Source organism: Nannospalax galili, unplaced genomic scaffold (assembly GCF_000622305.1).
Source record: "Nannospalax galili isolate Female #2095 unplaced genomic scaffold, S.galili_v1.0 scaffold332, whole genome shotgun sequence".
NCBI lineage: Eukaryota > Metazoa > Chordata > Mammalia > Rodentia > Spalacidae > Nannospalax > Nannospalax galili.
This window is the reverse complement of record NW_008333794.1, coordinates 2,165,292-2,193,143: the sequence shown is the minus strand read 5'-3', so window position 1 is coordinate 2,193,143 and position 27,852 is coordinate 2,165,292. Positions and strand designations below refer to the sequence as shown.

General features: G+C 49.0%; 1 protein-coding gene across 1 annotated transcript in view; it reads left to right on the top strand.

Moving 5' to 3' along the window:
* The window catches only part of Chchd6 (coiled-coil-helix-coiled-coil-helix domain containing 6), a 266,137-nt gene extending 242,783 nt beyond the window's left edge, over positions 1-23,354 (top strand). Inside the window, exons 7-8 of the mRNA XM_008828575.2 lie at positions 21,826-21,961; positions 23,156-23,354. Of these exons, the coding sequence (XP_008826797.1) occupies positions 21,826-21,961; positions 23,156-23,161 (142 nt within the window). The 3' untranslated portion in view covers positions 23,162-23,354. The remainder of the gene's footprint in view (positions 1-21,825; positions 21,962-23,155) is intronic.
* Positions 23,355-27,852: the final 4,498 nt, after the last annotated feature.

The window sequence follows — 27,852 nt, the reverse complement described above, 5'->3', positions numbered from 1 at the left end:
TGGGATTAGGTCCCTCAATGGGATTGGTTGCCTCAGGCAAGGGTGGGGAGGGTGGGTCTGCTGAGGGTGGGGAGATTAATTCATCAGGTGAATCAAATTCCTCAGAGTCTGAGGATTCAAAACCCTCAGCCTCCTCAGGGTTCTCCCACACATCTCCATCCCATGTGTCAGGATTCCAATCTTTCCCTACCAATACCCTCACCTTTACTGCTGACACCCTTCGAGGCTGGGAATTAAATTTGCGTCTTAGGTCAGCCAAACGCGTAATAATGGCTCCAGCTTGATTTTCTGCAGCTTTAGCTCTCTGGCTGCTGGAGAGAACATTCTCTTCCAGGGCACACTTGGAAACTTCCAAACTGTTCACTCAAATCTGGAGCTTGTCAATTTTATCATTAAACTCATTGTTCATCTTTATCACTTTATCCAGAGATGCTAGAAGTAACCAGCCAGCATCATTATTTTTCTTATTTTTCAACAAATTGTCAAATGTTTTATGTATAGAGTCACTAAATTTCTTGTTCCTCACAAGAGGTGAGTTAGGATATTCAAATGCATCTATCTCCATAATTGTTTCAAATAGTCTACACCACGGATGTTCAGTGCTCTCCATGCTATCTGAAGACTCTGAGTTGGAGAGCCTGCTCTAAATACCAACCCACCCATTAAAGAAAGTCATCCTTTCAATTCTCTTTCTCTAGAACCACTCCTAGTACCACAATCTGTATTAGTCAGGGTTCTGCAAAGAAACAGAACAGGTAGAATGAATATATATGTATAGAGATTTATCAGCTTAGCTCACAGGATAGAGTCCAAGTAGTCCAACAATAGTGTGGGCTGCACCACACTGGAGAGGGTAAGAATCTGTAGTCGCTCAGTCCATGAGTCCTGGATGTCTCAGTATTCCCAATCTGACATTGAAGGTCTGATAAATTCCAAAAGATCAGCTAGTCTTCAGTCTACAGCAGCAAGACAACTCACCAGCGAGAGAGAAGGCAAGCAGCAAGAAGCCGGGCGTTCTCCTCTGCCATGGCTTTTATATGGGCTGCCATCAGAAGGTAACACCCACATTTAGGGTAGGTCTTCCAGCTTCAGATGATCCAATCAAGAAGATCTCTCTCATTTCAGTTAATCCCAGATCCAGTCAAGTTGACACCCAGGATTAGCCATCACAGTGGGCATTGCGTGACACAGATGCACTTACCTACATGCAGGCAATACATGCATATGCATAAAATTTAAAAAAATAAAAAAGTTTAAAGTTTAAGAAAAAAAGAATTTAGTAAGATTATCCAACAAATCTTGACACGGCTTACTAAGCAGTTCATAGCTAATATACCAATATCGGCATGAATTTTGAAAGGAAGAAGCACAGCACTGCTCTAGGTAGTTTAGGAATCCAGGCTTTGCTTCCACTTAGCAGACCTGATGACAGGGAAGTGGCTGATTCATGATCAGGGAAAGCCATAGAGGGAAAGGCCTTGCTGTTCCCACGGAGCATCTATATGCATTTGACCCCTGCAAAGTACCTGCCACCTTTCAGGCCTAGCTTTATATCCCCCTCCTATGGCTTCCTACCCTGGAGCCAGGGAACATGGTGACTAGTGGCAGGTTGCAGTGGGTCTCGTCACCTGTGAAGGGTATGGTGCTGTGGATCTTATGAATGCGGGATAGTGCGTAGTCACTGCTACAGCTTGGATCTAGATGTCTTCCATGGGCCCATGTGTTGAAGGCTCTGTCTTCATTCCCTAGTGCTAATGAGAAAAGTGGAACCTTTAGGAGGTAGAGCCAGTGGACAGGGATTTGGGGATCCCAGCCTTTTTCTCTCTCTGCTTCCCAGTCACTATGAGGCAAGTAGCCCTTTCCTATCACCCATTCCTGCATGGTGTACTGTGCAGCCTTTGAAGCGAAGCATCAGGGCCAGGCAACCACCATGGATGAAACATACCAAAACAAACATTCCCTCCTTTCAAGTTCTGTATCTCAGACATTTTGTCATTAGTAACAGAATGTAACTGACACATGTTCACAGAAGATGTAGGATAGAACATGATTCAAAAAGTGTCAGTCCTGATCTCTTCAAACACTGTTTCACTCCCCACATGTGGACATTGAAATACTGCAACTACAAAGTTCAAAATGGATTTTAAAGACTAAGAACAAAACTCTATGTCTCTGACTGGGCATAGTGGTGCACACCTTTAATCCCAGCACTCAGGAGGCAGAGGAAGGCAGATCTCTGAGCTCAAGGCCAGCCTGGCCTACGTAGTGAGTTCCAGGTCAGCCAGGGCTACATAGTAAGACCATGACTCAAAAAAAAGCTGCCTTATAATTTCTTCATGTTGCCTATATGTTGAAATCACATTTTGTTATATTTTCTTAAAATGAAATATATTATTGAAATTAATTTTACCTGTTTTACTTTTGTCATGACTATTAGAAAACTTAAAATTCCACACGTGGTCCACCTACCATTTGCATTGGGGAACACTGTCAGCCCTTCCCTCATACCTGCATGCTCTGTTAGTACCCCACCAGCATGCCTGCAGCCTCACCAGGAGGGACTTGTGTCCCCATTGGAGAAATTTGCACTAGGCCCTGTGGGGTGGTGAGCTGGGGAGCAGTGTTACTCTTGTAAACAGCCATCTCTTTTCTTTGAACACAAGGAAGACTACATTGAAATTCATTGTTATTGGCAAGGTCAGAAACCACCAGTAAGTAGTCAAGTGGGGACTCAGATGCACGTGGCTAGCTGGTATACAATGACTTCTACCTCACTATGTGGCGTCTGGTTTTATTGGCTAGAGAATAGCAGGTATCAAGCTGGTACTACGCACAATCTTCACACTGAATCAGAGGAGCTGAACTAATAAGGACTGAAGAAAAGCAGTCTGGGCAGTGACCTGAGGGCAGACATTTGGACAAGAGACGGTAGGCAGTTCTTGGAAGCTTGGTTTTGGAGGAAGCTTCATGAAGATGCTGCTATAGAGTTCTGGTCTTGGGAAGTCCACGGGTTTTTAGAGTAACCTGGGGTCATTCACTGTGTACTTTGACCTCAGGCTCTTCTGGACAGATGCAGTCTGTTAAGGTTACTCACCTGTGTGCTCAGTGCAGATCCATAGGTTCACCTTTCCACACCTTCCCCCAGGACTCAATCATTCCACAGGCTGGAATCCTACAGTATCTTTCCTTAGCCATGTGTCAGAAAAAAATGAGGTTTTACATACTACACAGAAGAAAATCTGCAAATTATCTCACTGTGTAGATGCCAGAAGCAGATCATGACCTCGGGATCCCATGAAGTGGCTGTTACCCAGGTCACTGTACTCTCCTGACTTGTGAGAGGCCAGGGCAGAATCCATTTCCACCAGGGAAACTGGAAATCCACCATTCAAGTGTGCCTGTTGGCCTGAGGGTGAGGGAGGTGGAATGAGAAGGTGCTAAACTAAGTGGCCACATCCTCTAGGTCACCATGGTGCAAGAACCAGCCTGAGTTCCTGGACCACACTACTGCACACTAGAGTTCATCATCTCTATCCTTCTGTGTGCCCAAGGGGTAAAATGGGGACCCGAGAACATGTCAGTAATCCAGAAGTGAAGATGACCCGAGAGTGGACATAGCATTAAACAGGATCTGGCACAGGGTAAGGATTTGGTATGTGAAAGCCATTATTTATTACTGCCTTTGGCTCTGTTAGAATGCAGCATCTGGTTTAGACTCTTTCAAGTTACATTTTTGTGTGTTTATGTCATCAACCACATTAAAAGATGAAGGCCAAGGATTTGAAGTGAAATGCCTGTCATGACTAATGGTGATGGCTGTGTCCATGGTGTTCTTGTGTCCATCCTCCTGTATTAGTGGGACCATAGTAAACACAAGAGGCAGGGTCATCCCCAGGCTCCCCTAAGGGCTCCTAGGCCCCTACCTCCCTCAGAACTGACCAGGGTGGCCCCCACCGGTCCCTACCCAGAGGTATCCTTAGAAGCCGTGCTTGCCACCACCATGGCCAGGGAGGCCTCTACTGTGGAGTGGCTGCCTAAGTTCACAGCCACTTTCTCCCAGAAACCTCTCTCCTTCAGGTGTGCTCCTCCTTACCAAACAGCTAGCTGCTTCTGCTACTATGCCTCTCTGTTCAGTCCTCCCGTAGACAGAGAGATGGGAGGGTGGTTGTATTTAACAGACCATTTCTGTGCTCCTGGCAAACTGAGGATGTTGAATACATTATCCCATTTATTGCCCTATTTTTTAGGCAGTAAGATGGGAGTTGGCATAGTGAAGGCACTCACCAAGGTCACAGAGCTGATGAGCAGGAGCCACAGGTTTCTGTCCCAGTCAGCCAGCCTCCATCAGCTATCGCACAGGAGGTATAGCGAGGGAGCATGACTGGGACAGGACTGACAGTGGAATTTTGAATGCCAAGGACTTAGGCTTGATTTTGCCTTGGGAAGCCATCAGAAGTGCCTGAGCTTTGAAATGACAGAATCAGATGTATGTTTTAGGAAGATAACTCTACAAGTCGTGTATTGTCTGTTAAACCACAAGTCTCCCATCCTTTCCCTGTATGGCTGTTTATTTTTAAATCCAAGTGCAGGAAATTACATTTGTCTACCTGATTTCATGAGTATTCTAGCTTATTGTTCCAGCCTACCTCTTTCAGTCTGTATGCATCTGCTTCTCTGTGTGCACACATGTGTATACACACACACTTGTGCATATGGGTGGGAGTATAATTTGCCAGGACACTACCTAGAGATGACTTTCTGCCACATAGCTACTGGCTTGTGACAACTGTGACTTGTGTCATATTTGTGTTTCTCACATGCCCCGGGTGGTACTGGAACAAGATGGGGACAAGACAAGACCATGTCCTCACAGACTTCAAAATTCACATTCACCCCATTAGCCCTTTCTAAGAAACATGATTTGACTTCTCACTTCTTTTTTTTTTTTTTTTTTTTTTTTTTAAAGACAAGGTCTCCCTGTAGCCCCAGCTGGCCTAGAATTCCTCTGTATACCAGGCTTGCCTCTATTTCTGCCTGCCTCTGCCTCCAGAGTTCAGGGAGCAAAGGTACATGCCACCACTCCCAGCTTCTTACTTTTGACTTTCAAAGACAAGTGCAACCTTTTCCAGTGCTCCTTTGCTTGGTATTTCCTGTTCATCTTTGTTCTTCTGTAATTAGTAGAGAAGATGCATATTTATATAAGCTAGCGTGGTGACAGTAGATGTTTAAGTCTACCCAGGTCCTATACTTAGTAATCTCCCTCTAAGTAGCTCTGGTATCTGCCATGGTCTGTTTGCTGTTTACTGTAGCATCTTAAAATCACAAATAATACAAAAGACATGCTGCATCTTTGTAAGTTTTTAAAAGTGAAAACCAATGTCATCTTTTGGTTATATGATTATAAGAATGGTATATGAATATTGCATTCATAAGTACAATATATTAAATACCCCACACAACAGTGCACACTCCTGTCAAGAGGGACTCTGCTGCTCTATCACCCAGGGAAATTCTTGTTCGTTTTGATTCCCATGTTGACATTTTATTCAATAGAAATAAGAAAGATTGATTGACTTGTCTAAATTGTAAATTTGTATACATTTATAAATGTCAAAGCTTGTGAAGTAACACTGAACTGTGGAATATCATAAAATATACATTAAATAGTGGCAGTTAAAGATGTAAAAAAAGATGGACTCTGGGTGGTAATAATGTATCAATGCAGATTAATCACCTGACAAGTTCTGGGGTGCTGCTAGAGTACAAGACGTCTAGCAGGGCAGACTAGGTGGGGAGCAGAAAATGTATGCCTGCTCCCTGTACCTTCTGTTTAATATAGCTGGGTGCCGAAAATGGTCCTCAAAAAAGCATCTGTTTTTTTAAAACAGAAAGGATACATTTGTTTCTTAACTTACAAATTCTATTTCTAGAGATTTAGCTTTTTTTAAAGACAGTCATGGCAGGCGTTGTGGTGCATGCCTTTAATGCCAGCACTCAGGAGGCGAAGGCAGGTAGATCTCTGTGAGTTCAAGGCCAGCCTGGTCTACATAGTGGTTTCCAGGACAGCTGGGGCTACAAGGAGACCCTGTCTCAAAAAGTCAAAAAAAAAAAAAAAAAACCAATCCTTTTTAAGGGGCTAGAGAGATGGATGACTCAATGGTTATGAGCACTGGCTGCTCTTGGAGGACCTGGATTTAATTTCAGAACCTACATGGTGGCTAACAACCGTCCATAACTCCAGTTCCAGGGGAGAATTCAACTCCCTCTTCTTCTGACTCTGCAGGTATTGCACAAGACAGGTACACTTAACACACATGCAGGCAACACACTTACACACATAAAAATAATAAATAAAATGTTTTTTAAAGTCCTTTTTATATTCTCTCTGTTTATGTTTTGGGGACATCACTCAGTTCAGATTTTAGCCACACCCCATGACAATTAGCTTTATCTGTCTCTATGCACTTATTTGTTGCCAGGTCAAAAATGCATACCAAAAGAACCATACACATATATATTAATGCACTCAGGTCTCACCAGCCAGTCCTCCGGGAAGGAAAAGTGGTAATTCCACTGTTCACTGGTGCTGGAGGGCATCCATTTCCCCAAGACTTCCCAGCACAAGATCAGAGCAGGACTTTTTAGAACACTTTTGCCAGTGTCACAAGGGGAAGATGATCCTGGCTTCCCAAGCTTCTTGTTCCTTCAGGTACTAAGTTAAATTGAAGCTCTTTCTATGTGCTGGCTGGCCATTTAGTTCTTTTATGGCTTTGCTTACTTACAGCCTTGCGCCCATGTTTCCCTACTAACTCATTCTTCCAAAGCCATGTTGCAATGTTATTAACCGATAGTCACTTTGTCATGACTGTTGTTCTACTTAACTTTTTAAAAATCTTTACCCTTTTGGAAGTTGATTTGAAGGATCAAGTGCTTTTTTGTTCATGTTTCTGTTTGTGATTTGTTTACATTGCAAAGGCTTTCCTTCCCCCTGTACTGTAATCTCAAGGACTAGTACTCATGTGATTCCATTTCATGCTTTATGCTAGTACTCTATGTAGCTGCTGGGATCTTCTTGCCATGAGCTCTGAAGCATAGATCTGCTTGTGTTTTCTCTAATCAGGAAATCCTCTGTCCTGTCAGTTGATCTATGTCCCGCTGATCATGTTAGGTTCCTGGAACTCATGCACATGGTCTGTTTCTAGACTCCTTCCCAGGACCAGCCCCACATATTTTAAACATACTTAGAGTGTATTATGAAGCTGTCATGATTTAGAATATTAAATATCTGATAGAACAAATTCTTCTATCTTGATAATCTTTTTCTAGTTTATCTTTTAAGATGAATTTAGAATCATTTTATCAAACTTACCCAACCCCACTCCCGGCCAGAAAAAGAAGTAGAAAATCTGGTAAGGTCTTTTTTGGGGATAACCGCATTCTTTTGAATACATTCTGCACTATCAAACTGCCTTCCTTACTGTTTGATTGCTTATTTGGAAAGCATTCCCAACCCATAGCAGGGCTGCAAGGACAGCACAGGGAACTCCTGCATCCCTTGACCAGGTTCCTGAATGCTTTGCTTGTCACGGGGTTGTTCCAGAACCTTTTCTCTGCAGAGGAAACCTCGTCTTGGTCTGACCTGGCTGTCCATCACTCCCAAGTACTCCTGTCCTTCATGAACCTCTCAAGGTATCCTCCATAGCTACCACTCAATCCTTCCATTAGGAAATCAACTGAATACAGCCATCATCCCATAGACCAAGTCCCACCTGCTGCCCCCGACACCTCTCTTTCCTTTCTGACCTAGGATGCTGTCCAGGAATCTGTTCTCACTTAGTCATTTGGCCTCCTCAGGTGGAACTATTCCTTAACCTTTCCTGCCACTCAAGACCTTGACAGTCTTAAAGGAAGTACAGGGCTTTCATCTGTAGGGTAATACCAAGCCTGGGTTTGCCCACTGTCTCCTCAAGACCACATTTAAGCCACGTGTCCTCAGAAACTACTGCTGTGTTCCAGCTCCTGTATTCCATTCGAAGACCTGGAGCCTCCTGTCTACCACTGGCCGTGTTGACCTGGTCTGCCTGTGGTAGAGGCCTTTTGTCCCTTTTGTTATCAATTGGTGTGTCTAGAGATGCTGTGATATGGTACCAGTGTGCTGGCAACCTTCGGACCTCCCCGACCTAGTGTATTTTGACACTCTTGCCTGACTCGGCCTCCACAGTAATGGCTGCTGAATGGTGATGGTCAGTTTCCATAATTACCTGTGGCTTGTTATGCTATTGCATAGGAGTTTCACCTCCTCCTCCATTTGACTGTGCGTTCACTTCTCTGGCTGTTTGGGTGAAGATCAAGGACTCACATTTGTTAGTTGGGTTGTAAATACCTGCATGTATTTGCTGTTCAAAATGGCCTAGATTCTGAGTGCCTTTCAGACCACCTCTGCCTCTGGCCATGTCTCTTCTTTCTCATAACATGTCTTTCTGGCATAAGGTCTTCCAAGATTGTCTTGGTCTTCCTTTGTCCCAGTCATGGAAACTGTGGTTTAAAGAGTACCGTTCCTTTGATTGAATAATGATATTAGATACCAAGATCTGAGGTTGGGTGTGCCTGGTGTTGCAGGTTGTCATTTTTCCCAGTACTCTCAGTGGACAAAAGTAGGAAACATGTGTATAGGCTACATGGCTATTCATGTGTATGTGTATACACTACTACATATATAGGATTTCCATCTTTGTCTGCATTTTAAATTCTTATAGACTTGTATTGATACTTCCAACACCTGGGAATTCCTTGTGATCCTTCCTTTTCCAGAGAGCAAGAGCCTTGCCCTTACTGCTCATGACACATGCACTCCATAGTCAGTGTACTTTTTTTTTTTCAGTCTTGTTGAGACAGGGTCGCCCTGTAGCGCCAGCTAGCCTGGAACTTGCTATGTAGACCAGGCTGGCCTTGAACTCCCAGAGATCTGCCTGCCTCTGCCTCTGTGGTGGCTTGAATGAAAATGTCCCCCATAGGCTCCAAGTATTTGGACATTTTGTCCCCAGATGATGGTGCTGTTTTGGGAGGTTTTAGAAGGTTGGCTATCCTGGAGGAAGCACATCACGGTGGGGGGGGGGGGCTTAGAGAGTTCTTAAGCCTTGCCGTCTTGCTTCCTGTGCCTGCATGATGATGTGAGAGCTTCACTTCTGCTGCTCCTGCTCCAGCCACCTCCAGCCACCATGCCTCCCTGCCATGATGGACTGTAATTCCCCTGGAACTGTAAACTCAAATAAACTCTTCCTTCTATAAATTGCTTGGGTCAGTGTTTCTATCACAGCAACAGAAAAGTGATTAATACAGCCTCCCAAGTGAGTCACTGAACTTTGACACTCAGCATGAGCCACCTGCTCTTTTCCTCCCTTCCTTCTGCCTTGGTGAAACACCTTTAGCCCCTCCCAGTGCCCACTCTATCCCTACTCCCTTCCCTTCTCATGCTAAGGCTTTGTCTTTTGTTTCTGGAAACGACCCAGAGGCTGAGCCTCATTGTGATTATCACACGACTGATGAGCCTAGGGATCAGCCTCCTTACCATGGGTTGCACAGTGTATGTCAGGGGTTTCACTGGCCTCCCACAGCTGATGACCAGTCCTGTGATTGTACTGAGGGAGGTCAACTCTGCTTAAATATCAAGATGAACAACCAGAGGATTAGGTTGTTGGGGTCTGTCTGTACTAGGAATACATAGCCAACAGCTCTTTTTGCCCTGAGTGACAGCTAAGGTTCGGGGGAGGGGGAGGAGGCTCTGAAGGGGAATCTCTTTGCCACAGTAGGGAATGGGACTGTCACCCTTCTGCCTCCACATGATGGAATAGGCCCAGTGTCCAATCATCCCCCTGAAAATCACAGAGTAATCCAGGCTTTTCCATGTAGCCCCACTGTCCACATGTGTTCAGGGAAGGGGAGGCAGGACTCACAGGTAACCTGACCCTCCATCCCTGTGTGTTACTGGTCTCTGTACTCATGAGTTTTTGTGTGAAATGCAGACTGCTAAACGTTTCTACAATTCCTAAACAGTGAGTTTCACAAAAATCAACTTAGAGTGAATCATAGTACTAAATGTAAGGTACAAAACTATAAACTCTCAGAAGACAACAGGAGAGAAAGCATATGACCTTGTATTTGACAATGACTTCTTTGATTCAGTATCAAAAGCACAAGGCATGAGAAAAAGGACTGATATTGGACTTCATGAAGACATAGAGAGAATGGGTAAGGAGGTATGGTCACAGAGTCACCACTGAGCCTGAGACTGACAGGATCCAGTGGGGTCCAGTCTAGAGAGGCCAGACAGTGAGCATAGCTCTAGCAAGAGTGTTAGCAGACAACATGGATACAGACTCCAGGAGGCACCCAGGCAGTGCCAGTATAGAGGATGCATACAACCAAGCTGGATGGGGGTGAGGTTGGAGGAGGTACCGTGAGTGCTCCCAGGGTCTAGGGTGGGAAGGCTGGAGTGCTGGTGGCAATAAAGAGCCCAGAATGTGTGTGAGGGGCTCAGTAGACTGGTTTGAGTTTCACTATACAGTAAGGCTGCAGATCAGAGTTGGGGAAATGCCAACCAGTGCTGCAGAGTAGGCCCAACTTTAAATCACCCATAAGTACTTGTGTCTCAGTTTCATAGGCCCAGTGCTTGCTGCCCTGTCCTAGTTTTTTTGAGATGACAGACTTCTCTCAGGAGCACATGGTACCACAAGTCCAGTCTTGCAGTTGAGTGGCAGACTAAAGGGAACAATGCCTAGCACCATGGTTTAGGACCAGTTGGCAGTCTAGCCAACCCCACTGATTCTGCAGGTGGATATGGGTGCCTGTGGTGGAGGCCCTGTCACATGATGCTACTGTGTACACTTAGTCCAGGCTCTGCATGGGGAGCTCCATGATACTTCTCAGCAGGCAATGGGAAGGACCTGCTGCTGGAAGGTCTTCCAGGTATGCAGGTTACACACAGGGCCAGAGACTATAGCAGGGACTCCAGCTGTAGGAGGCGCCTCGTAGCTACAGCAGGGAGAAGCATGAATCAGAGGACAGAGGGAATGAGAGGAGGAAAGGGAGGGGAGTAGCAGGAACACAATGGGCTCCTGAGAAAGAAAAATGAGAAGGTAGGAGAGCCTAGCACAGCAGGGCTCCAGTCTGGTGGGGGTGGGGAGCACAGGGCCAGGCTTGCCAGGTTATAGGTCCCAGCCAGCCCAGTGCAAATGTGGAGCCCATCAGTAGTTTTAGCCCTTAGAAGCTGTGTGAAGGTAGAGCCCAAGTGGCTCTTAATTATTGATGTCCTGCCCACCTCAGTGTATTTATGGAGTATCTGCTTCCTGCTCAGTATTCTGTGCAGACCTACAGAAACAAAGGTAACAAATTGTGGTTCTGCCTTCCAGGTACACCTATGTAATGGGGAGACAGCTCTCACATGGCTTGCCTGCAGCATGCCTGCGTGATTTGATGGGTAGTGGTCAATGACCACCACCCTTGCCGTTAGCAGTTCAAGGAGGGGCACAGAGCAGACATGATGGAGTCAAGGATGTTTCTGCCAATGGGAAAGAGTGGGAGAGGCAGGAGGCCAGTGCAGGCTCATGTGGGTGGGCAGTGAGATAGCAGAAAGGAGCCACTGGCCAGAATCTTTGTGGAAGTGTGTGTGTAATACTTGAAGGGTGGTAGAGAGAATGTTCTAGAGAAGGAAGCATGGGAGCCATGGCGAAAACCCAGAAAAGCACAGTGTGTGTTGAGAGAATGACCCATAGTGCTTTCTCTCACCTCCAATTTATTTGGTACCTGTTGCATGCAGCACTGGTGGGGCCTGAGGGACAAGGAGTATATGAGCAACAGAAGAGTTTCAGATCAGAGAAGAAACAGAAGTGCAGCTCATACTAGCTCTGAACACTGCAGGTCACACATGGCTGGATCACACTCAGCCAGCTCCCGATGGTATGGTCCTGCTGGTGTGATGGTGGAGTAAGATGAGGGCATACAGTAGACCTCCAGAGTATCTGTATAATTCTTGCCAACACAGCAGCACCTCAGAAGGGGTTCTGTGTAGAAGAAAGAGTGGGCTTGAACATGGAGACAGGTGGATTGGCCAAGCCACTGGGTAACCTGAGTCCTGGAGGCACAGAAAGCAGCCAGAGGCCCTGTGAAACCACAGACACAGACATGTCACCTGTGGCTAGCTGGAGCCCTGTAGACTGTAGAGGGCTCTGAACACATATGAAGGGCTCTTAATTCTAACAGGCAGCAGGAATCATCACAGAGTTCCAGACCGGGAGCTGCCTTACTGTCCAAGTGATTTTTCAGCCTTGCGGGTAGCAGAACAGTAGGTGGAGAAGAGGGAGCAGCTCCTCATCAGGAAGCCGGCAAAGTCTTGAGGGATCTGTGCCTGAATTCAGGCAGCCTGACTGGAGATGTGAGAAGTGATTCCTGTGAGTTTTAGGAGCCAAGTCCAACATGTTCCCACCCTCTACTGACTTCTGGAACACTCCCTCCCTGTTGTCACCTGGCCTGGGGCAACCCAGGGTCAAGTCCTATCAGAGCAGATGCTTTCCCTCCACTGTACAGACCCTGGCTCATCATCAGAGTGTACACACTCAACTGCATTGGTTGCTGGGGTCAAGGTTTGGTTGATTTTTCTCTGCCACTTTTGAGGTGCCCCGAGGTCTTGGGATGGGCACCAGGGTGCTTTACTGACCACATAGAACCAGCCAGTACCCCCCACATCCCCTGGCATATACATACCATTTACAGATGGGTGTGTATGCAGATGGGGGTACTAAACACAGGGCACATTATACAGAGCAAGGATTGGTATCCCAGGTGACTGCGGTGACATAGGCAGGGGAAAATAGCGGTGATGGGGACTAGAGTGGGAAGGCTAGCCAGCCGGGCTGTGTGCCATTTGATGTCGTTATAAGCCCTCTGTGGATTCTGGTTATGAAGAGTTTAATGTGGGACTCAGAGGCTCACAGGACTATTAGAAGAGACCCAAGACAGGAAGTCAGGAGAGACCTTGCCATAGGTCAGGAGTGCTGAACCAGAAGACCTTAGCCTTAGGCACTGAAGCTGGCAGCTCTTGAGGTTATACACGAGGAAAGTGTTGGAATTCCTCCAAGTCTCAGAGAACCTCAACTGGAATCTGCATTTATGAGCCAAGAGGGTGGTTCCCAAGAGCTCCCTGAAACTGTGCACGGTTCCAAAGAGCCCCCGGCAACTGCTGCAATTGAGTATGGTTCCCTAGAACCCCCAGAGCTGCTGGGTCAGTTCCAGGTTACTGGGCCATGACCCTGAAGAATAGGGCTCCTCCCTCCACTTGTCCAAGCTTTATGGTGTTCTTCTCACTGGCAGATACTGGGAACTGCTTGGGAGGGGCTTAGCTCTGGGGTTGGGGTGGACCTGCCTGCTGCCCACTGTGTGTGAGGGTGATCCTGGTCAGATTATGTCAGATCAGACAGAGGGTCTTTTTACTTACATCAGCTAAGCCATCTCAGATGTAGAGTACCTTGCTGGTCAGCCAGGGTTTCCATTGTCCCATTGTTCATCCCAGTGGCCATGCTTGCTCCCCAGGCTCTGGTGATGGGACCCTCCATGAACTCAGGAACAGCAGCATCTACACAGTAACTCAGCCTACCGAGCATAGTCTCTACCCCCAAAACTGGGGCTCCCTCTACACAATGCCTCCCAGTGCCCTCCACTCCCAGCAGCATTCCTAGTGCCTGGATTCCTTCCTTAGAAGAACCACCTGCACATAGCACCATGCTAAGCCACTGCAGGTCCAGGCACAGTATGACAGCCACTGTGAGCTTCTCCACTGGCACCAAGAATCTGAACCACTCCTAGTATCCCATATCAGCAGACCAGCCCATCTGTCCTGAACCCATGCCACATGCAGCCCCAGGTTTCTGCAACACAAACTGGCCAAGCACAGGTCACAGAGGACAGTGCTTCCCCTGCAGCCCCAGTTGTCTGCATCTCCCAGCAGTGACAGGCAGGGGTCTGGCATGCTTCCATGTTATCAAGAGGCACTGTCCTGGAGTCTTGAGACTGACCCTAGGATAGAGTGTAGAGAGGTCTGGATGCCACACTAAGAAGGCCTCTGGGCCTTCGGTCATGGGTAGATGGATGGCATCCACTCCAGAGGCTGCCACAGTGCCTGTCCTCAGCCTGAGCCTCTGTCTTCAACCTCAGCATCACTCAGAAAAACTCATAGTTTCTAGGCCAGCACCATGACATTTCTCCCTTCAGCACCTCAGCTTTGTGAGGAGCCTGAGGGCCAAGGAGGCTGAGGGGGACACAGAGGCTCTAGTACAGAGAACCTTGGTCTGAGCATAGTGGGATAGACTTCAGGTCCTGGGCTCATCACCAGCACCAAGGCAGACCACAAAAAATAGGCCCAGTTGGCTGGCCACAGTCCTTCAGAGCAGCTGTGTGGTCTTGCTTTAGAAAGTCCTTTCTAGTTAGTATCAGCAGAGCTAGGTTGCCGGGCAGGCCAGATGAGAGTGTGATAAGCCAGCCTAGATGGGATGGATTTTCCAGATGAGAGCTGATGAGGGCCCTGGAGGGAAGGGTTAGGAAGGAGGGCAGGCTCTGGAGGACTGGAGACCCAGGCCAAGATCCTGGTGATGGCTTCCTGCCTTCCTGAGGGCTCTTCCTGAGGGATTTCAGGTAGAATTATGCCTGAGAGCCTGCAGAGCACAGCCACAGAGCACTGTGAGGTATCTGTCCCTATATAGAGTTGCCCTTGGACATGGAAGACCACAAAAACCCTGCTGATTCCCTCCTCATTCCTCATTCCTGCAACTGTCAGAGCCCTATCCTTCTGTACATCTAGTGAGAGGACCCTGAGGGAAAGTGTATTCTTCCACTTTCCTAAGAGAGAGAGGAGTGGTCCTTTCCCAATCCCTCTGTGTATGGGAAGGAGGAGACTTGACTGACAGGCAGCAGGCCCCGTTTCCTCATCTTCTTGTGAGTGGTGCTTCCTTTCCCTCCCCTGCCCACCATATCCCACGGATCCCCTGATTGTCACCAGGCTGTGACTCTCTGAGGGAGGGGGCAGCCAGAGACTGGACAATGATCCCAAGTGGCATGTTGATTGATGATGGATCTCTCGGTCCAGCTTACCCAGGCTGAGTGGCACACTGTTGATAGCAGCCAGTTAACCCAGTCCCTAGTAACCTGCCTTTATCAGTGGTGCCTGCACTGTGGCCCCAGGTTGTAACAAAAGCCTCTTCTGAGCAGCTGGACACTACTGACGGAGATGAATGTCTATAGAGTGTGTGGAATCTCCTTGTTGCAGCTGTAATAAAAAGCCTGCTCTGAGGTCCACCACCGGTGTTTTCCTGAAATTAAATATCAGGAGGACAGATAATAGCCAGATTCCACACCAGGCCAATTTTATCAGATTGATGTCAGTGGTGATAACAGGAGGATAAGCTGATGAGATTCCATTTATTAAATAAAGTGAAGAAAGACATAGAGAGTTTGGGCTACACTGCACATGTGAGCAGGTGCACAGTGTACTCCGCACAGGAGGCAGCCAGAGGGGAAGGAGTGGTGCCCTGGGTTTGCTCAGGGAACCCTGCTTGCCTGCTGAGGGGCTGCCATGCAGGTGACATGGGAAGATGCTGTTCCCCATAATGATCCTGCTGGGGGCATTCTGTCCTTTCCTGCCTCCTGTGGATTCTGAATGTGTCATGTTCCTTGTCTTCCCCCTTCACTTTCCCACCCCATAGTTCCTTGCCTAGGACACGAGGACACCCCCTTACACTTGGAGGTAGCAAGTCCTGGCCCCTACTGAGGAGCCCTGCATGCCCTCTGGTCTGTGCCTGCCTCTTCGTTCTTCCTTGTATCCTCTCTCTTTTTGGATTTTTATGGCATTTTCTAAAGGTAGAGTAGAGCCAAGATTATACACTGTAGAGGCACAGTCTGTGGAAATGGATACACCAGGCCCTTCTTGCTATGTCTGTCTTATTGCTGTGTACCCTTGAGAAAGCCACTTTAGTTTCTGTCAGTCACCCTATTTGTGGAGGGAGGCAGTAATGCCTAGCTCACCAGACTGTTGTATATATTCTCAGAGACATGAGAGTCCCCAGTAGGGGTTAGGTATCGGAATAGCCTGGACAGACCTACCTACCTGTTCACCTTTGTGAGTCAACTGAATAGACATGTCCACTTTGGTTTCTCCTTCCTGAAGCTTGGTCTTCATCTCAGATGTCTCCCAGGACACAGCTTCTGAGGAACAAAGGCAGGTTCTGTGTAAACCTGCTCATGAGTTACTGTCTCTCCTCTTGACCACAATCAATTCACTTCTATGTGCAGATGGTGCCTCACAGGGTCAGTAGGTCACAGACACTGCTGAGCCTGGAACCCATCCTGGTGTATGTGAAATAGGTACTTGGGAACTCAGCAGCTGGTGCTGAAGAGGCTCTGGAATTAGGCTGCAGTACATTTTTTGTGTCATCCCTGACTCCACCATTTCCGCACTGCCTCCCTTAGGCTATACTGCCACTTGAGGCCTTCAAACAATAGTTCATTAACTCCATTTGCGGGGGAGGGGGCAAGGTATAAGCAGTTCCAGCCTTCTCAACAGGTGTGGTGGGTGCAGATACTCCAGGTCCCCCACCTTCCTTTGCTGGTGGGTGTGTAACAGTCCCATCACACAGCTTCCTCATGTGTTTCACTGTTTTACCTCTTTTCATCTGAGAATATGAACTAGATTCCCATTGGATTTGGCTCATGCTACCCCACAGTGACTTGTCTTCACTAATCATATCTATAATCATACCGTGTCCAAATAAGGTCATGCTCCTGACATCTGGGTATGCAGTAGATGTCAGGACTTACCCTCCACAGGCTGTCCCCTTTGGACACCAGTTTTCATTGTAGATGACATAAGGGATCCAGACTGATGCCAGCCAAGGAGGAGTATGAGATGTGTGCTATAGAAACAGAAAGCCTGCTTGCCTTCTGACTGACATGCTCAGGCCAGTGTCTATGTACTCTTGGGTGATGGCCATGATAGCTGGGGACCTAGTTTTACGTCTTTCCTGCTACCAGCCTTTACCTTTACTGAGTGTGTACTGGGGCTGTGTTCCTCAGGCCAGCTGAGCTGATCTTGAATGGTATAGGCTTAGGTGGCAGCAGGAGGGATACTAGCCACAGCCTTACATCTGGGCTCTAGCTCCCGACAGCTTCATGTCCTAGCTCTTTACCAAGTGCTGCTGAGAGTACATCCTTCCTGCAGCACACACACACACACACACACACACACACACACACACACACAGAGAGAGAGAGAGAGAGAGAGAGAGAGAGAGAGAGAGAGAGAAACTGTGCCTTAGCTTCCCTGCCAGCTGCAGGTTGCCAGTGAGAGCAGCAGGTATGATAGTACTTGCTCTCATATATGCCCTGTCCACAACATCAGGCAGGTGTGAGGATAATTTCCATTGCACAGTGGGGGTAGTAGAGTCCTTACTGTGGTTTGTGGTCAGCTTGCACACTGGTAGGTGCCATGAGTCCCTTAGCAACTGTGATCTTTCACATAAAGAACATCCTCAGAGACCCTTCACTGGGTGCCCAGGACTCGAATCTGTCCTGTGAAAAGCAGCTGTTATACAGACTCAGGGTGAAACAAGGTCACCCTGGATGGAGCTTGGGGGCGGGCAGCCTGGGTAAAGCCATTCAACACCTGCTTCCGGATGCTTTGACCCAGCCAACCCTGCCTTGCTGCAGAGAAAGCGTTGCTTCAGGAGCTGTGTCTCCCAGCCCCATCCCTTCAGAGCCTTCTGTGCACAATGGCTGTAACTTCCTCTCATTGACATTTGCCTGCCTGTATGTGCTCCTTCTGTGCTGAAGTCCCTGAGGAGAGCCACTACGGCCCCAGCAGTGGCACTGCTACACAGGGGATCAATTTCACATAACCCAGTTTCTCCCTGCCTGGGAACCCACTGGACGTTCCATGAGGTTTGCCCTCAGCTCACAGGGGCTCTCATGTCAGCACCTGAAGGCAAGTGAGGAGACATCAGTGAGAGGATGGGACAGCCCTACTAGCCATGGGGAAGAGGGCTGGTGATGAAGCACCTTCTCTGCCCACTTGCAACTCTGCAGAATATGTGCCTGTGTGGAAGGGAAGACTAGGTTAGAGCTCTGGTTCCCAGATGCCTCAGGCTGAGCCCCTGGGCCCCATGGGCCTGCCAAGGGTGCTTTCTCAATGAAGGCAGTAAGCCTCATACCACTTAGAGCTTGGGACAGCCTCAGCTACTAGCCCCCACCTGGTGTCTGCCAAGTACCGCTCAGAGGTCACATGGGGGATTGGGGCATGGTGTTTAAGATAGGGCCTGTACCCTGGAGGTTTGTGAGAGAGGCTGTATTAGTCACTTTTCTGTTGCTGTGATAGAAACACTGACCCAAGCAATTTATAGAAGGAAGAGTTTATTTGAGCTTACAGTTCCAGGGGAATTACAGTCCATCATGGCAGGGAGGCATGGGGGCTGGAGGTGGTTGGAGCAGGAGCAGCATAAGTGAAGCTCTCACATCATCATGCAGGCACAGGAAGGAAGCAAGAGGTGACTGGAGATCTGGCAAGGCTTAAGAGCTCTCTAAGCCCACCTGCAGTGATGTGCTTCCTCCAGGATAGCCACACCATCTAGAACCTCCCAAAACAGTGCCATCATCTGGGGACAAAATGTCCAAACACTTGGAGCCTATGGGGGACATTTTCATTCAAACAACCACAGAGGCTATATGTAAGGAGCACAAGACCTGGTATGGGGACAGCAACACATGCTATCAAACATGGCTGAGGGAGACTGGCAATCAAAGGCACCATACTGCAGGGTTAACTCTATACAGAGAGTAGTGCTACATCTTCTCAGATGGGAGCCAGAGAACAGAGCCTGGAGGTAAGGCAGTAGGATGGGGGTGTATCCTCAGGGAGTTCAGAGCAGTTGGACTGAAGCCTGCTCACAGAGCACTTACCTGAGACAGGATGCCATTGAGAGCTCTGTCCTCCAAAGCCATACTACTCCAAAAGGACCATGGCCAGATGCCTCTGTGCCCAAAGTACAAAGGCAGCTACTCTACCAGCACTTGGGTAGTTATAAAAGAGGTGGCCCGCAATACCACAGGTGCCTCTGCACAGCAGATAGAATCGGAGGTAGGAGACCCTCCAGATGCCCAGGAAAAAAGGATACATTCAGGGGGCACCTCTGCCTTGTGTGTCTGAGGATGGGAGGTTAATGCAATACAAAGGCAAAGCCCCCATGTGCCCTCCAGGCTTGGTCCTGTATGTCAGTGTATGACCACAGCTGTGACCTCACTGGAGCTCATTGAAAGGAGAACCCCTGGGCAGTACTAGGCCCAGCTGTGAGCACAGGAAGGCTCTTCATCACATCTGTTACATTGTGACTTGCCAGCTTGGTGTGACTATCCAGCCAGCCTTCCACCCCATCTTGTATAGATCTTGGGTGACTCTTACTGTCTCAGGTAAATGTGAGATCCTTTGCTAGTGAGTGTCTTAACAATAGGCCTGTGACCAAATTCTGCCCAACAGGGAAAGGTGAACTCTGGAATAAGGTTTCCAGAAAGGACAGAGCCTGATTAAATGAGGTAGTTGAGTTTGCAGAGTGGACAGTATGTGAAGACAGTGGCCTGGGGCTAGTGTAGAAGGAAGGATTACCCCCAGGCAGTGTCATGAGGCAGAGTACTAAAAGTTCCTGTCCAGACCCCAAACATAAGCATGAGACACAAGGACTTATTTCCTAAGCTGCTGATGACTGCTGCTTGCTCTTCCTAACTGATGATTTTGGTTTGGTTGAGTTATCTTAAAATAACAGTGATACCTTCTGGTATCTGCTGCATGGCTAGATGTTCTAAATACAGGGGTGCTGGGCAGGAGAATGGCAGGCTGCCCTAGAATAGAGTTTGCAGAATAGTGATCTTTTTTACTGCCAAGAAACTTGAAGAATGGCTCAGACAGTTTTACAACTCCCATTGATACCTGGGCAGAGAGTAGTGGTGAATTCTAAAAGACTGTCAAGTATGACTGCAAGTCTAATACTCATGCTATGAACCTGGGTGTGCTTGGAAAACCCATTTGGAAAGCTGCTGGGTGGGCAGCACCACTACAACAATCCCAATAAATAGACCTCCATCCTAGATGTGTGACAGAACTTCTTCATTCCCCAGTTTCCTCGTGTGCAAAGAGGTGCAGAATAGTCTGTGCCACAGAAAGAGCCATGAGGGGGTGTGTCTTCACCCTGTGCTGCTGTGTGAGCTGCTGTGTTGGTGGGGGAGTGTGGGAGGGTGTGAGTAAGTGTAGGAGTGTATGAGAGTGAATGAACATGTGAAAGAGGGACTATGGGACAATGTGTAGGAGTGTGTGGATGTGGGCGGAGTGGCGGGGGGGAGTATGTGGATGGATATGGGGGGAGTGGGTATAGGCATGGGGGGAGGACTGTGCTTATAGATGTGGGGGAAGTATGTGAATGTGGGGGGAGGACTGTGTAGATGTAGGGGAAGTATGTGGATGTGGGGGAGGACTGTGTGTGAATGTGGAAGAAGAGTGTGTGAGTGTGTAAATGTGGGAGGGGAGGACTGTGTGGATGTGGGAGAGGAGGACTGTGTGTGAATATAGGAGGGGTGGAGTGTGTGTGGATTGTGTGTGTGTGTGTGTGAGAGAGAGAGAGAGAGAGAGAGAATGGGAGAGGACTGTGAATGTGGGGGGAGAGCAGTGTGTGGATTGTGTGTGTGTGTGTGTGTGTGTGTGAGAGAGAGAGAGAGAGAGAGAGAGAGAGAGAATGGGAGAGGACTGTGTGAATATGGGGGGGAGAGCAGTGTGTGTGTGTGTGTATGTGTGTGTGTGTGTGTGAGAGAGAGAGAGAATGGGAGAGGACTGTGTGAATGTGGGGGGGAGAGCAGTGTGTGAGTGTGTGTGTTTGTGTGTGTGTGTGTGTGTGTGTGTGTGTGTGTGTGTGTGTAGGAGGGATGTGAGCCTGAGTGCATGGGAAGGGTGAGAATGGGTGTCTGTGTGAGCATGGGAGGAGTATGTGTGGATCCTGTGTGTAAGAGTCAGTGGACAGAGTATGTGTACTATGAGGGAGGAAGAAGGAAGGATAGTAAGGGGATGTGGAAAGGAGTCAAGAAGAGACCAGCAGCCCAGAGGTGGCCACAGGGAGGGTGGGAGACATCTATTCTAGCCTAATTTGTATTTTGTATTTTTTTATAATTTGTTTTGTTTCACAGTTATAAAATATCAGCATATTCATTTGTTGTAAAACTATTTTGATTAAGGAAGAAAAGATCATAAAGTACCTTAAAGTATTACCACAGTTATCTCTAAGAAATGTGACTCAGAACATTCTATTTTTATTCTTTTGAACATTTCTGGGGGTTTCTTGGTTCCTGTGTACTCATGTATATAATCAGAACATCAGAACAAGATTTCATGTGGGAAAATGTGTGCCTGAGTCACATGGCCTATGGCCTCAGGTCATCCATGGCCCAGAAGTGCCTGACCCAGCAGGGAGGGCTGTCTAGTGTGGGCTCCAGTTGAGGCCTCTACCCACCAGGCCCTTCACACACCCTGGGGGCACTTGGGACTCAAGGTAGCAGCTGCCAGCACATGGCCCTAGACCCTAGTCCACACAGTATCTGCCACTAACCATGAGAGCAGACCCTGCCACATTCCTCCTATTTGCAGAATGGACTAAAGGAATGTGGATGAACATCAGGAGTTTATCCTAGTGTCTGCATGTGTTGAGTGTGAGCCCTTGCCCTCCATGCCCATTGTCTGTTCTTGTTGTCCTATAGGCCCCGCAGAGTGGAGCCCGTGTGCTCAGGCCTACAAGCCCAGATCCTCCGCTGCTACCGTGACCACGTGCATGAGGTGTTGCTGTGCTCAGACCTGGTCAAGGCGTACCAACACTGTGTGAGTGCTTCCCGCAAGGTGAGCCCTTCCTGCCTTAGCATGCCTGCAGTAGACATTCCATGTCTAGGTCCCTACATTTAGGTCTTAGATTTCCTCAGCTACCTCTTGGCTTCTCTCAGGAGTTTCCCAGACATGCTGTGCCTAGCTGGGCTCTGCCCCACTTATGTTCCCTGCCAGAACTGACTGCCCTGACCTGGGCTGCCCATACCAGCACTGTTGTCTCTGAGAGACCAGAACAGAGCCCAGCAGATACTGTGTACAGGGTAGGTGGCTATGATGCCCCTGTGGCCCTTGGAGACATGAACTGGGCCCCTCCCCAACAAAGAACACGGAGTTGTGTGCTTGGGGTCAGAGTTAACCAAAAACCAAAGGCCAGGCCCATGCTATGACCAGGGCTCCTCTAAAGGAATAGGCTTTCCAGAATCCTGTCCTCTTTCTGATGAGCCAGTGGCTTACCCAGAGCCTAACCCTTCTCTGAGGGGAAGGCCACCATGCTATGCCATGGGGCTTTGTAGTAGAGGCTTCTCCCAAGCCCTGGCCTCCATCTTCCTTCCATCTACCCTGTGTCAATAGCTCTGTGCTCCTCAGGGAATCCCAGCAGTGGATCTTCATTTCATTGAAACAAAACAATGAAAAATGTGATGCTAAAGGTAGACAGTTGAATGAAGCTCTAGTGGGACAGGAGTGAAGGATTCCCAAAAAGATTAGCTTCCAGAAGTAAGGAGGCTGAGGCATTCCTAGGACAGCTCAGATACCTGTGGGGACCCTCCAGGCTCAGAGCTGCGAACCTGCTGTGGACATGCAGGGCATCTGAGGCAAGGACAGAGCACCCCACAACAGATTGTGTAGGTGTCCTCTCCCAGTATATCTTGTAAGACTTCACTAGACCCAGGGGGTGGGGGGTGTCAGACATGCCATTGTGAGAGTGGAGAGAATTGGGCTCTTGCCTCTGTGCTAGCTCTGGGGTTGGAGGGGTGGTATTGACTGGTATTTCTGCAGAATGTGTCAGGTGGAGGCCTGTGTCCTGCTGAGCACCGAGAAGAGACTCAGTACAGGTTTCAGGCCAGCTAAGTCCTGCTCCAGGGAAATGGCCACTGTCCCAGGTAGACTGAAAGAGTCCTGAGTACATGGGGCTGAGGCCTCATGTAGCCCCAGCCTGGGCCATGACGGGGCAGAGGCGGCGCAACTGAACTCTGGCTGTTGTCTTTGAAGGGCTGAGGAGCATTATCCTTCCTGGAGCTTTGAAGGAGGAATCGATCATGGAACCACAGACCTCAGGCCACAGCTCCTGTGCCCTACCATCTCCAGCTGGGCACCCATATGCCACTGAGCGTGGGGCCACCTTGTGCTTAGCAAACAGTATGTGCTACTGTCCGAGAACAAATAAAGCAGATGTCTTTGTTTGCAGTTATTCACTCACTGGCACCCAATCACTGCTGTTGACTCTGTGTCCAGACTTCTGTTGGTCACCAGTGATGCAGAGCCCCACAGGACAGGCTGCTACCCTCAGGGAGTACCCAGCCTGACAGGGGAACAGCACAGAAACCCATAACTACACAGGGGTATAAAGGCTACCATGAATCAAGTATGAGACAAATGAAAAAGAAGCTGTTCTTTCTCAGGATGGGAGCTCCTTCTAGAAGGACCTTCTGTTTGCACTTACATAGGAAAGCCAGTGGATGATTACAGGACAGAACAGAGACTGTGAGGAGTGGGCCCCAGGTGGGAAGGGTAGTATGGTCTGCATTCAAGGGGGCAAGAATCTTGGGAGAAGAACAAAATGAGGGAGAAGGGGTGACAGGGCTGGGAGACCCAGGCCTCAAGCAGGGGCTGGTACTATTCAGGCTCCTGGAGCCATGTCATTTTCACAGGAGCAGGCAGGCTAAGGCAGAGCACCATGGTGTGCACAGACCAGCAGGACAAGGCTGCCACACTCCAACTGTCAGATGTAGACTTTACATCTGAAGGAGCAGGAAGAGGCAGGGCCATTTCCAGATGGGCACCACTGTAGTACAGGATTGAGATCTGGGGTGAGCAGGCTAGGGCTGGGTCTAAACAGTGGCCATCCAGTTCCCTCCCTACCCCCATGGCTACACACCAAGCACCAGAACCTTATTGCAACTTGCACCGTGCCAGAGCAGGAGTTAAGATGGAGCTTGGGATCCCCTGACCACTCTGCTGGTGATATTGGGTTTCCTATTCAAGTTTACTGTGCTACAGGCTCAAGCTTTGCAGCACAGACATCTCTGCTCATCCCTTTGCTTCTCTCCCGAAGCCCAAGAGAGGGTTGACACTCAGGAGCCACCCACCATCTGGCCAGATAGTCTTATCTGCCCACACTGGGAGTAGCGGCAGGAGAGGCAGCCATGGTATCCTCCTGAGGTGTTCTGGGTGATTCAGTGCATAGGAGGGTAGTGGCCAGGGAGGCCAAAGGGTACCCTGTCTTGAGCCCTGCATGGAGGTAATGGCCTGCTGGGATGAGAGAGATGACAGGTCTATTGACCATAAGTGACACCAGAGCTGTCCTCCATCCAGGAACAGTGATCCTTTCTGAGACTCCCTCAGACGCCTGGCTGCTAGGTGTTTTCTGGCATGGAAATCCCACAGGAGAAACTTCCAGACACCCTCCTACTCTCTAAGCCCAGTTATACTTCAGGGCTGGGCAGCAGAAACACTGCCAGGTGCATGCATACCTGTGGGCTAGACACTGCACAAGCCTATGCCAGCTCACTCTGTTGGGAAACAGGCCACCCCCAGATCTGGTGTGAACAGAATCATCATGTGTGATTCCCAGCACTGCTGAGTGGAGCTTTTGTCCTGGGCCCACTCAGCATCCCTATGCTTGGCTTGCTCACAGGTCTGTAGACATTGGCAGATCATCAGGCAGCTGCTGTCCCTGAGGGTCTTGCTCCCCTGTCCAGCAGTGCTGGGCCTCACAACTGCATCCAAGTACCTCTCCTGACTGGCCCTGGTCTCAGACTCTAGCTAACTGAGCAGGAGCCCCAGGAGACACACTCCCCCTCACCCTTGGCCTACAGCTTCACATCCAGGTGCCCTGGTACAGTACCAGAGCAAGCAGCCGGAGGGAAAAGGAAGGGGGAAAGAGGGAGAGGAAGGAGAGAGGGAAGGGAGAGGGAAGGCTGCCCAGGCTTGGAGCTTCACTGAGTCACTTCTCTGGAAATGGTAGCACTGGCCAGCCTCAGCCAGGGCCTGTCTGCAGAGGGCCCTCAGAATGGAGCCAGGAGCAACCTGACAAATGCCCTGCTGCCCACAGGTGGCTGAATCGCTGACCCAGACCACAAAGCCTGGGTGAATCTTGTGGCAAAAAAGCAGAGTTGGGAAGCTAGTCTCCTGGGACAGCCTGGGGAACCCCCTTCTCCAGCAAAGGTCAGGGGTGCAGGCCTCTAGGCCAGGAGGCTCTCTGCAGGATGTGCTTAGAACCCCAGGCTACTCTCCCCTCCTTGTGCCCTATGCTCAGAGCCTCTGCCTGGCTGCCTGGCTTCCCTGTCCCTTTTCCCCACTGCTGGCCACAGAATCATAGCAAATGTGGAGGGTGACTTTCAGTTGTCATTCTAAAACTAAAAAGTACCTCTCTGTGAAATGATGATGACAGGAAGCAAGCAGACTTCATAGAAAGTTCTGGAGAGGGGCTGGAGAGATGGCTTAGTGGTTAAGAACACTGGTTCTTGCAGAAGACCCGGGTTCAAATCCCAGAAACCACATGGCCACTAACAACTGTCCATAACTCCAGTTCCAGGGGATCTGACAGCCTCTTCTGACCTCCATGGGCATTGCACGACACGGATGCACTTACCTACATGCAGGCAATACGGACATAAACATAAAATTTAAAAAAAAAATTTTTAGAAGTGCTGGAGAAAGCAAAAACCCAACAGAGGAGAGGGGTCATCCTTAGCACATAGCACAGTGCACTCACCATTCTGATTGGCCATGGTGGGGTTCCTGCACCTAGAAAACTGGCCCGTTCAGTTCAGCTTGAGGTCTTGGCACCCAGCAGGAACAGTTCCATTCTGGAGTGGTCTGGCGTGCTGAGGCTGTGTAGAGGCTACCCTCAAAGATGGTCTCCTGTGACCTGTAACTGTGCTCTTAGCCCTGGACCTGCCCACGTGGCCTCAGCCACACATTCACCTGTAAGTTTTGCTGGCTCCTCATTAACCTATGGTTGGTCCTGAGAGTAAATTGTGCTGCCCTATCAATAAGTGGGCCTGGCCTGTGTCTGCCACCTCCCCAGAACAGAGGGTAATCCTCCTGGGCCCCTGCATGTCCTTCCCACTGCATCAAAAGTGCCCCCTCAATACAGGAATAATCAAGGGTCAAGCCCTGTGAAGCCTCTGCCTCCTCCTCCCAGCCCCACCCCTCCCCTGAAAAAGCAATCCTGTCCAGACTGAGTTCCCTGAGCCTCCACAGCTCCTGGTACCTGGGACAGGGAAGTGCCAGGACTGGTGAATAGACGAGACACACTGCCCATCACCAACTTTCCCAGCATCTCCTGCACCTGTTTGCTTCTGAGTCAAGGCTAGGGCCTTGGCATACTCCCATCACCAGCTCAGGGCAAAGAGGTGGGTATGTATGCTTCTCAGAGAAAGAAGAAAAGTCTACACACATGGGGGCCTTAGTTCAGATCCCCACTCTACCTCCTGTTGGCTGTTAAGATAAAGAGCCCTGAGCCTCTGTTTCCCAATGTACAAAATGGCACAGGGAAAGAGAGTACCCAAGAGTAGAGCCAACGAGGCACACAAAGTGTAAGCTGTGAGTAACTGGATCCAGCCAGACCTGAAGTTAACAAAGCTAGAAATTTCCTTTGTCTGGTGTCTTTGGAGCAAGTTTACTGTTGTTTGTAGCAGAATCCTCAGGAAAGGCCTCTATCACAGCTCCTTGATTTCCCTTTTTCCTGAGCCTAGCTGAGCTGTCAGACTCCATTCCCTGCCAGGTTGGGCAGGGAGGCAGTAACTCATACCGACTGCCAAAGTGGGGCAGCAGCATCTTTCACAGGCACCCAAGGGAGCCTTGGCTCAGGAGTAGGCTCTGTGCTAACGATCAAATCTGAGGTGCTGGTTCTGGGCAGGAGTTTGCTGGGCCTCCTTAGGACAGGACAGCCAAGAGGTGAGCTGCCATACCTCACCTGTGCCTCCTCCCCACCCTTAGAGGCTCAGGGCTACCACAGCCCCTGTGTCTTCACCCCATACACTGCACATGGCAGGTACTGGCAGACTCTTCACATTCTTCACTAGAGCAGGTAGAGACCAGGCCTGGTCCCCAAACCTCAGCACCTCCAAAGAACAAGGAGATGTTCAGCCAACTCCATCAGATCCTCTGTCCCTGTTTGTTTCCCAAGGTCAGAATTAGGCAAGGGAGGAGTGACTGACTATATATGCCACATGCATCCCTCTCCCTGAGCTGCAGGAGTTGTGTGCACAGAGTCATGCACGGGGTACAGACAGTATATGCAACAGTGCCCACAGTATGCAACTGTGGACGGGTATGCACATGTCCATTTCTGTATGTGCACATACGTGGGAGTTCTGTGTACTTATGGGAAGGTGCATTTGTACATGCATTCTGTGCATCTGTATCTGTGAGCATGTGCTTGTGTCTCGGTGGCATGTCACTTTTGACCATGTCTTTGTGTGCACAGGTCTGTGTGCACTGTCTATCTGCACATGTGGACCTGGCTTTGTGCACAGGTGGCCAGCCTTGCTCAGCACCTGCTGATGTTCACAGGCTCCTCCCAGTCTGGATCGTGACCTATTTCCCTGACTTCTTTGATGTCAAAATCAAGCTTCTCTTTCTTACTGGGGGGAGAGGGGAGAGAGAGAGAGAGAGAGAGAGAGAGAGAGAGAGAGAGAGAGAGAGAGAGAGAATGTGAAGATCTGACGGAAAAGTGGGGG